An 11120-nucleotide genomic window follows, 5' to 3' on the forward strand; every position below is an offset into this window, starting at 1 on the left:
AACAGGAACTTCCTCCCTCACTGACCAGAGACTTAATTGTGGAAAGAGGAACAGTCGAGTTCAGGAAAAAATATTCTGACACTTCCCTACCAGCAGGATGAAATACTGGGAGAGAAAGCTCGGGAGAGCATTAAGGAACCCCTGCTGCTGTGTGCAGTAAGGAGAGGAGGGAAGTCCCCCAAAGCTGGCCAGCCAGAAGGCAACAGCAGGCTTATGTCACATGCAGACAGGCACATGTCTATGCAGAAGTCCAGCAGCTGGAGAGGCAAGGCTGAGCACATGGATCAAATGGCCACTAGCCACCCGAGCAGCAGAGGTATCTTGGTGCTTCACAGACCTCAGCAGCAACTCTCCCACACGGGCTGCCCTTGGGTCTGTCAGGGATGTGCAAGGACAGGGGAAGAGTCCCACAGAGCCTGGAGGCATGGGCAGGCTCCCTAGCAGGCTGCTCAGTCATGTCCCCACGCAGCTCTCCTGTCACTGTGGGGAAGAGCCTCCCCCCTGCAGCACCCTCCCACTGCCCAGCTCCACGATGCCACCAGGTTGGACCCTCCAGGGCAGTCCAGCTGCTGCCTTCCAGCAGCAACAGCTCTGTGGAGGGCATGTGCTTCTCATTCCAAACAAACACACGCTTTACATATCAGAGGTAAAAGATTTTATTATCCCACGGGTTTTTCCTAAGAAGTAAGAGTCCTACCAGACAAAATATACAAAGCATCTTATGTTTTCTTTCTAGACAACTGCATTCTCATCCTATGAAACAGTGACCACATGAGTTCACCTTAAAGAACTGAGGTTTACCCTTACAGCTGGGGGGGTTGCACAGAGTTAGCATATTCAATGACCAGTTAAATCATGCAGAATCAGAAGGAAGGGGAAAAAGGTCTGTATGCTCACCTGAGTGCAGGCTTAGGTTTCTAGAAATGAAGAGAAACGCAGAGCTTAAATTTACCAGTTTGCAGCACTTCCATTAAGTGAACCAATTTTCTGACCCACTTCTTGTCATCTTCTTGGCAATTAAAGGTTGGGGCAAACAGCAAGTTATCACTGGAAAAACACAATGCTAGAGAAGTAAACACCCCTCTGGCAGTGGGAAACCTTCCTTACCAACCTGCATGAAGTGCACGTAATTCTTCATTTTACATCAAGCTTAAAGCAGAATGAAACCAATGTGTCATCCTCTACTACTTAAAACTTCATGTTTATATAAAAAAATAAATTCTCACCCTCTAAGGATATACTAATTCCTATTGCACTGCATGACCATTCTGAGATCCTGCTTTGTTTTCACAAAATTAACTCATAGTATTACTACTTAAAAGTTTAAAGTATATTCACTTTTTTTTTGGTTCTGCTGAGTTAATGATTGTACTTGCATTTACTTTATCCTTCCTCTTCTAAAACAACAAGCTCATTTTAACAGATGGTGAACAAGTCCAGATTTGCTGGAAACCAATTAACAAGAATGTGCCAAGTTGAAACTCACCCCATTCTTTCAAGCCAAAAAACTGCCTGCATTTCAAGAACCTAATTAGTTTTAACTACATTTATGGAAGAGAGGGAAGAATATTTAATTACTCTGCAATTCTTCTGTCTGATGATCAATAGAAATGCAGTTTTGTTCACACAGTTTTTCTGCAGTATATTGATCAGCTGAATCTAGCCTTGTATCAATATCTGTATTACAATGGTGCCTGCAGATAATGTGATATACAGCTGGATTATAGTAATTACTATCAAAACAGCTTTCATCAGAAGAGTTATACAAGAAGACACACTGTTAAAAAAAAAAAGATTCAAAAAATCTGCTTCTCCACTTGCCAGTAACTCCCAGTTCTGCTGCTGACGCTTCGTCTGTGGGCATGGCAGCCCATCCACACACAGATGGGATCTCGACAATGCAGGAAGACAGACCTGTGTGAACACAGCTCACCCTCTCAAGCACACACAGTTGGCCAGGACAGACAGGGCTCCACCTGCAGCCACAGCCTATAGATGGCACATCAGTGGGGCTTTGGCACTTTGCATCAAAAGATACACCTCTATTTACTCAGGCAAAGTGACAGCAGATCTGCCCAGGACCCACAGCAGCTGCAACTGTGTGTTGGAGAAAGGGTTACAGAGCCTTGCACTTCACCCTCTGCTTTGTGGCTGGACAGTGGGGCATGCTGTGTCATTTGTGTCAGTCCCAGCCCACCTCACTGGCCTCGCTCCTGCCAAACCTGAACACCCTTCAGGACACCTTGCATTGCTCAGTGGGTCACACTCAGCCACGTTCAGGAGGAGATGTGGTGACAGGTGAGTGCAGGAGTCAGTCACAAAAACAACACATAGCAGTGGCTTTCAATGTGTGAAAATCTGGTCTTCGAGGGGACAGCACACAGCAAGCTGGGACCACCACAGACAGCATGGTTTGGAAAGCTCTGCTGAGCTTTCCAAATTGCTTCTGTAGTGTCACAACTATTCTTTTCCTAAGTGCATCTGGTTACAGATCTTAGGTCATTACATCAGTATCAAAGTGGCAATCCTCCCTGTTCATACACCCCCTGTCCTGGTGCCAAGGCAGCCTCAGAGCACTATTCCAGCCTGAAACTGCTGAGGCAGAAAAAAGTCACCTATTTCCAGTGCTCCTATTTCTCAGCCATCCCTTCTACCCAAATCTGCCCCTAAAAGAGATTCCCATCCTGTGGTGTGCGGAAAAAACTGCATCTACTCCTAGGCTATCTTTGACCACTGTGTAAATTTAAGCCCAGCAAATGTCTCAGGTGGGTAGCAGGGAGAGAAGACCCAGTGGACCCAAGAGGTTAGAGCTGCACAAGCCAAAGGGCAGTATAAAAAGTAGCCAGATTACCATGTCTAAAGAGGGGGCTGAGAGCATGTGTGTGCATGTGTGTGCAAGCAAAGCCACGGAAGGTTACATCTGGAGAGTGGCTTCATGACTTTTGGCAGATAACAGTTTCGACCACAAAAGTGTTTTCAAAGTGACGAATATGATGGCAGTTTCCAGCCTCACGTCGATTGATACCTAGAAGTGATTTAAAGAGAGGAGAGAGGAGATTCAACAGATGATAATCTCTAGGAACTGAAGCAAGGAGGGGAGGGAAAGCAGATGGGATAAAACTGCCGAACACTGAAAGGCAGGAAAAACACAGCCCATATGGAAAGCAACATTATCTGGTCTTAGCAAGAATAACCATGTTCTCTGGGCCACAGTCCTGTATTAAGAGCTGCCATGGGTTGGAAACAGCTGGTTTCAGCTGACAGCATCTCAGTGTTATATCAGAGACCAGAAAGCCTGAAGAAACCAGCAGAAGCCACAGGCTGGTACAGAGCACAGCCCTGAATGCAGCCAAGGAGGGCTTAAAATATAGTCACTTCCCCTCTGGCTGTTTATATCCCTGCACACGCTGATCCTGCTATGGCCTCAGCCCCTATGGAAAGCAAGCAGTACTTCCCCATGCCCTTAAACTGCAGAACCTCAACTCTGGGCAGCTCTGCCACACAGTTACTCCACTCTTATAGCAAACCCAGTGGTGCCCTGAGGACAACCATGACTGTGCCAGGGCTCCATGAGACCAACAGTCAGTGTTCCAGCAGCTCCTGCACATCAGAGCAGCTCCTGCTGGGAAAGCACCATGAACTATAGCCATGGTGACTTCTGCACCCTGCAGCTTCCCCAGAGATCCAAATCCACACTGACTATAGGTTCATTTTTCAGGTGAGCCTTTACACCAGTATCTAAAAACAAATAAACACAAGTACTGATATTAAGGAGCTTTTTGCAGCAATATTACCATTTGTATATAAGATCCATATTGCTGATTTCCATAAAATCATTTTAACACAGTCCAGTGCTCCCTCTTCATAATGTTTTCCATATTATTAGCAATTAATTAAAGGCAATTTGCAGATCTAATCTGCTCCAAATAGCTGCCATGAAGTGGGAACCTCCATTAGGGAAATTTCCCAAATGCTTCGCAACAGCACCACTATTACTTCAGCCCCAGGAGTCCACATATAAATGAATTGCTGGCTCCTGCAACCATTCTCCCAGTGTTTCTACCAGGCTGACAGGCAAGAGAAACACAGCAGTCAGCACCACCCACAGCAGCATCATCCCAGGTTTGGGTTTAGACAAACTGGATGAGAAACATTTCAAAAGCTTACACCCACAGAGAGACCCCCTTCTTGCCATGAAGAGGTCAGCATGGCTAAACCAGCCAAAATATGATTGTGACGGGGGGGGAAAAGCTGAGTGAGGAGAAGGCAAGGCTCTCACGTTTCCGCACGCTCCGCCGCTTCAGCCGGTAGGTCTCCTTGCCGCTGCACAGGCGGTAGATGAAGGAGCCGAGCTGCTCCATGTCACTGATGTGCTCAGTGGCAATCATCTCCTCCTGGATGATGTATGTCTGAGGCAGGTATGTCCCTTTCTGAAATGACACAGTTTCCACCAGGATAAAGCACAAACACTGCCACAATCTCCTCATCGAGCACAACTGTTTTGCGCAGAGCGCCAAGGGCAATCAAACTGCAGAAAATTCACTGCTGGAAGGCTCAAACTCCTCTTTACTGAGGTCAGTTAACATGTTTCCCTGTCTGTGCAGTGAACTGTCCAGTGCACAGGGCACATAAAACAGATTAGGTCCAAAAATGGAATGTTCATGTAGGGGATTAAGTCAATGTAGGATCAACCCTGTTATAAACTAACCCAAATTTTAAAGCAGGATGCACAACATTGAAACTCTGAGAGTACAGCAAACCCATCTGGAGAGGGATCAAAGCCCAACCAAATTGCCAGGAACTCCACTGAAATGGGCATTTTCCATTTACTTCAAAGGGCAAAACCCAAAACCACCAGCCTTGCTCAGATTCCAACATTTCTGCCTCCTCCCTGGTCCATTCAGCACAGCCACAATGATGTCCTGCCCTTCCTGCACACAGGAATAGGGAGAGATGGGCCACAGGCACCACATTTAGAGGGAAAGCGAGCTCTCAGCATACTTCCATTGCCACAGGAACATCTGGGACAGCGATGTCTCTGCTGTTGAGGTGGAGGCCACTATGAAGACCAGGGGGATGACTGGGGTGCCTGGTGGGGGGACACAGCAGAAAGCCACGGGGGGATGGAAAAATGGGGTACCTGGGAGCACCCCAGGGACAGAGGCCACCTCTTTCAGCACTAGAGACTCCCTGCACGCTGATTCCCAAGTTCTCAGGGCATTTGTTGCATCACTGTGGCAACAAACAGTTGCGTTACCAGTGCTGCTTGGGCTGGGGGGCACTTGGGAGCAGACTAGATGGTAAGTAGGCCATGGAGCAAAGACTCACTTCTGGTCCCTTGTGCTTAAGAAAGTCAAAGAAATAAAACAATTGTCAGACCTGAGGCCAATATAAGTATAATCAAGATGAGAAACAAGGAACAGCAGCACCATTTCAAATACAAACTCTTCAGTTTCCACCCCAGGAGGGGTTATTTCCACAGAGAAACTGGAAACACACTATCTGAACCTGGTGTTGTGCTGCTGGGCTGGCACAGCCTAATGGATCGATAAAGCTGTCCCCTAACACTGCAGGATTAGACTATTAGTGGAAGTTTGTACTACACTAACACAACAGTTCTGCAAGAAATTCAATTATTGATTCTCAGGGGGAGGAGGCAGGAGAGGCCATGCAATACGTGCAGTTACTGCCATGAGCTGTCATGAAACAGCCAGGGCTGGGGTACAGGATTTGCCATATCCATGACCCAGCAAGAGGGCTCAGAGAGACAGACACATGCACATGATCCATTTTCTTCACTGTTTTGGATTGAAATAGCTGTGGCAGGTGAGGTGGGAATCATCACTTCCCCTTGTGCAACAAGGACGATACCTTCAGTTCCCTGCCAAGAATTTTAAGAAAGCTAAAGCTCTGAGCATCCTGTGTTCTGCAAAGGGTATGCATCATCCATCATTTAACTGGGTCACCTCCAACTTCCTGCTGCTGCACAGGGGGAGCATCCCTCCATCCTTTTATCTCAGACACTGATCAGGCCTGTTCACTGAACTGTCACACCTGTACAGAATAAAGCCTGCAAGAAGCAGCAGAGCTGCCATTTACAGGCATAAAGTCAGACAGAAGAGGCCTGGGAATGCATACATTAGGGTCTGAGTGAGGTCTGGCACAGTTATTCCCATACACAGCAGGCACAGGGCATATGGCAGCCACACTGCAAAGGGGCACCCTGGCATGAGGCTGCCCAGGGAGGAAAGGGCAGAGGACAGGCACCAAACCCCCTGTGCTGCCCCAGTCTGCTGGAGGAAACTACCCGTATTATTTCTGGACTGAGGTTTGGCCCTAGACACAGGACTGCAGTACTGAAAAGCTCCAAAACTAAAGTTTCATCTGAAAGTAGTCTTATTCATTAGGGACTTGACTGGATTCAGAGATGCAGAGAAAGCTAAAGTCTCCAAGTCCAAGGACCAACACAGCTCATCCAGTGTCCAAAGAGGAGCACTTCTGAGCAGCAGGGCAAGTCATAAAGGTCATGAAGGGCCCTGCAGCAGGAGGGAATTCGACCTCTCTGCAAGGCCCCACCTGTGGCCATGAAGATCACAGGCTTACAGGATGATTTAGCTGGGTAGGGACCTGAGGGCTTTATCCCATTTGGTCCTGAAAACCTTCAAGGATTTCAAGGAGGCAGCATAACCTCCCTGGGCAACCTGTTCTACTACTTCACTGTCCTCATGGTGAAAAATGTTTTCTGAGCTCAACACCAACCTAAACACTTTAAAACAATGTCTCTAAGGTGCATGTTAAAACCTCCACAGACAGACTGGATACCTGCCAATATCAATAATCAGGAAGTTATTTAAACCCACACCTGCTTTGGGCTCTTCAAGCACATAAGAACATTTTATTTGTTATCGTCTTTTTAAATTCAATGATCATGCATCATTTTCATTGACTGTGAGTTTATATCTGTTATTTTAGGACGTGAGCAGCATTCCCCATCTCTGGGGGGTTTTTCTGTCATCTTGTGTAATCCTGCCTTTTCCATTTCCCTCTGCCCCAGGGATTGGTCACCTGCCATGGTCAGAAGCTGTGACAGGTTTGGAGTGAGCTGTCGGTAAATGTGTGTTGTACCCCAGCGGGGTTTCCAGCACGTTTGCCAGATGGTCACAGTGCGTGAAACTGAGGACTGCTAGGAAACAAACTGGGAGTTTGACAAGGACTGGAGATCAGGCATCTCTCCAGGCATAACCGTTTGTCTCTGAGCTTAACCCCTCCGGAGTTCATTACACCACATATAGCAGCAAGTGAGCAAAGGGAATTTAAGAAAGAGTAACAGTTCCATTTGGTTTCTTTCCCTTTCTTTTAAACAGACCCTCACAGAATGGATTAAAGACCCAGGTTCAGTGCCTCGCTTTACCTGCAGGAAGACTGAAACATTTATGTACCTTCTACACTCTGAAAAATCCCGTGCTTTCTTCCTGCTGTTAAGATTAAGGAGTACTCCATTTTAAGACAGCTGCTTTCAGTCACTGCAATGGCAGCATAGGTTTATGAACTGAACAAAACCACTGGTACTAAACCCGCTTAGTGCTGGTTGTGAGCACAACTGCATGAGCCCACATCCGGTGCTTCAGCACAGCAGGCAGAGCAGCACAGAATCCCCCCCAAAAGGGGTGAAAGCCTGTTACTCCCCAAAGGACAGAGAGATCTGCAATTGGCAAACCACAGTGGTAACCATGGCAGGAGTGACAGGAGGAAATTTTTTCTTTTTTTTCCCTTGATTTCTACAATCAGTGAACACCACAGTGAAGGAATCTACAGCTTCTCTGTGTCTCCCCCGTCAGGTTGATCACCGTGCCAGTGTTACTGTGCTGTCTGCAAAATCACTATTTCAGCTAAACGTGCTGAAGCCTTCACTCTACGTGCAGACTCAGTTCTGTCAGGGCCAAGGCTAACTTCCTCAGATACAGCAGTTTTGATTTCCCATGAGCTTCCAGCCAGCACCCACGAGCCAGCTCAAGGAAAGCATGCATAACAAGCAGGACTGCAGCTGTACCTTCACGTTGACCAGCAGCTCCCACAGGTTGCGAGGAGGCATCACGATCGTGGTGTTCAGCTCGATGACGTAGCATTTATCCAGTGTTATGTCATGGTAAGCTGTCAGACCCTGCGTTCCAAGCACAGAAGTTAAGGAACTGAGCCCGTCGCAACGAAATGTGACTGTGAAAATGGGTGAAGAGAGGGAGCTCAGGGAAGACAGGAAACTGCTTTAAACAAACCTGTCTAAGGACCTCCCTACCAAGCAAGTCAAAACAGGTTGGAAAAACACAGAGAGGGCCTTGGGTAGGAGGGCAGCTCATTAATAAGAAAACCATATACCTATGTGACAACAGTGACAGCACCAGTCCACGACCACATTGCTGCTGCACCCAGCTCAGCCCCATGCTATGCCCCCAAGGCCCCCAAGAGCTCCTTACTCTCTGGAAATCATGGATGATATCCGCAGGGTCACTCCCTCCAAACTGGGGCACTGGGACATTGATTTGCTCGTAGTTGTCCTCAATGTAAATCTTGACGTCTTCGTGCAGTTCCAGCTGCCCTTTGAACGGCGAGTACAGCGAGTCTTCGTAGAGGACACCGCAGTGGAACACGCTCTCACGGGGCAGCTGTGGGGACAAGACCCAGGCAGGGGTACAACACTGCCACATCCCACACCCAGATACAGCAAACACGGGAAGAAAGGCATCCCTTCTGGGTAAAACACTCCGGGTAAAACAGATGCTTGAAGGTATTCCAAGATCAGCCTTTTTACCAGAAAACGTCCTCGATCAGGACAGTGCAAAACACCCTTGTGACATGACCACGTCTCACTTCATGCTAGCCAGGTCCAAAAGGAATAAAGAACTGCCTCTGGGATTTCACAAGGAGTAATTCAGAAAGGCAAACTGACAGCCTGCAGGCTCTGAAATTTCCTAAACAGATTGTTCGTGTCCCTCCATAGCCATGGCTTCCAGTAACTGCATTTTTCTACAGAAGGCATAAAAGGCTGGGGGGGGAGCAGAGCATAATTTCTAAAGGCACTTGTAGCTTGGATGTGGCAAATGCAGCAAAACAAAGTGGCTTTGCCTCACAGCAAAACAGGAGGTACTGCTCTCTGAGCAACCTGGTCTAGTGAAACGTGTTCCTGCCCTTGACAGTGCAGTTGGAACTAGATGATCTTTAAGGTTCCTTCCAACCCAAACCATTCTATGATTCTCCAGAAGCACAAGGTATGGGCAAGAAAGCTAATGCAGGGTGAGTGATCAAGGTAGAACATGAGGATCACAGGGACAACAGCAGCCATGAGAGACTGAGACATGAAGGCCTTGTTGCCTTGGTCTCCAAAGCCTCTCTGACCGTGTTGAATGGGCTTTCCCATCGTGACTGGATAAAAGCTGCCACTTGGTATCCCAGACAGGCCGTTGGGGTGACAGCAGGTGGCCCCAAGCAGACTGGTGGGCGTCCCTCAGAGCCATGCAGCACGGCCCAAGGCGGGTTATTGACTGGGGGATGGACTGAGTGCTGTCTATAACTGGGCTGATAACTCTCCCTGAGTGCCAGAGCTTCTTCTCATAAGGAAGTGGTCGCACCAAAAGCCCTCCAATAGGGTGTGATCACAGTGACACAGCAGTGTGTGCCAGGGCAGAGCAGCCCTACAGCTGCCACAGGGCTTCCAGATCAGGTATAAATAGGAACAGGCAATAAAGCGCTGATGAGTCTTGAGACAAAGACTGCTAATTAATTTGACAGCAAGGAAATTTATGGAGAAAAGGAGTATATAAAAAGACTACATTGCTAAGAGGATAAGTGCTGGCTACAGAGATGAAGGCAGCAGCGGTCCTGGGAGAACTCATTCACTAACAGCCACTCCACAGCAGAACAAGGGCTTCAGTGCAAATCAGTGCTTTGGGGTTTCTTGGCTACGCTCTCAGCAAGCCTCAGCTCAGCAGTTTCCTCCCTAAAAAGCAGCTCTGCCCTGTCTCATTCCCTCTATTCTGACCCACCACAATGCTGCCAGCCCAGTGCCTCAACCAAGCCAGGTTTTGCAAAGACTATGGGGCAGAAAAGGTGCAGAAATTCATTTAATGGAGGTTGAGTGCTCATGTTCTGTACCATTTCCCACTTACTTTTTACTTCTCTGCTTGCTTTATTAATAGCAGCACCTATTTTTGTTACACCTACAGAGTTTTGCTGTGCTAAAGCCTACAGAGCCTACTGCAAAAAGCTGTTCCTTTGCCTGTACTCTCCCCTTGCTCCCTCCAGGCTTGCTCTCCTCTCACAACAAGCCATGCTTTCAGGCCACCTGCCCCTGACAGCAGTGACTAGGTTTAAAAGGTAGAACTGGTGGCATAGTTTTATGGAGTTAACAAACAAAAGGGGCAAAACAAAGCCAAAAGGGAGGGGAAGAAGAGGATTTTTGAAATCTTTCAGGTAGTGGGGATGAGGGCAAGCCTGAGCCTACCACTTTAGAAATGTCTTGTCTGTGCAAGACAAAAAACCCCAGCACCACGTCTTCCAAAGGCTGGAGCAGCTCATCTGATGAGCCAAAAGCCCTTCCCAACCCTCTCCTACCTGGGTGATGAAGAAGTATCTGTACACGTACATCGATGCAAAGACCAGCCCCAGTAGCAGCACGAGGAGGCCCATGGTCAGGTAACACACCCCGCTGAGCGATGACCTCCGGCCCTGCACGGCTGGAGCCGGCTCCTCCTGCCAGGAAAAACCACAGCACTGTCACCTGCTGCTGCCAGGGGGCAGAAAACCAGCTGTCTTTAATGCAAAGGCCACACATGGGTTTGTGGCGTGCAATGAGGAAAGGCAGCGTCTGGCAAAACAACTTCACATCTGGCAACAGCAAAACACTTGTGCATTTTGCCCCCCCCTCACACTCCAGGTATGTATATCTATATATATATATCTATATATAAACATATCTGTGTGAGAACATACACACATACATGTATACTCTGCTCCCCACTGACTGCTCAGAACAAAGCCAAGCTTTGTTTCAGTGGGCGATAAAGATTAACAAAACAAAACAAACAAACAAAAAAAGAAAATCGGGAACTAAGAGTTCCTGGTTACTG

General features: G+C 47.8%; 1 protein-coding gene across 1 annotated transcript; it reads right to left on the reverse strand.

The window, feature by feature from the left end:
* Positions 1-632: 632 nt before the first annotated feature.
* Positions 633-10761, reverse strand: ITM2C (integral membrane protein 2C). The gene is made up of 5 exons (XM_008919603.3): positions 10606-10761; positions 8472-8660; positions 8051-8161; positions 4280-4430; positions 633-3025 (listed from the first exon to the last, which is right to left on the reverse strand). Exons 1-5 carry the CDS (start codon positions 10678-10680, stop codon positions 2934-2936), a joined length of 618 nt encoding a protein of 205 aa, XP_008917851.1. The 5' UTR covers positions 10681-10761; the 3' UTR covers positions 633-2933.
* Between the last annotated feature and the right edge of the window lie 359 nt (positions 10762-11120).

This window comes from Manacus vitellinus, unplaced genomic scaffold, assembly GCF_001715985.3.
Source record: "Manacus vitellinus isolate BGI_N305 unplaced genomic scaffold, ASM171598v3 scaffold_49_pilon, whole genome shotgun sequence".
In the NCBI taxonomy this organism is placed as follows: domain Eukaryota; kingdom Metazoa; phylum Chordata; class Aves; order Passeriformes; family Pipridae; genus Manacus; species Manacus vitellinus.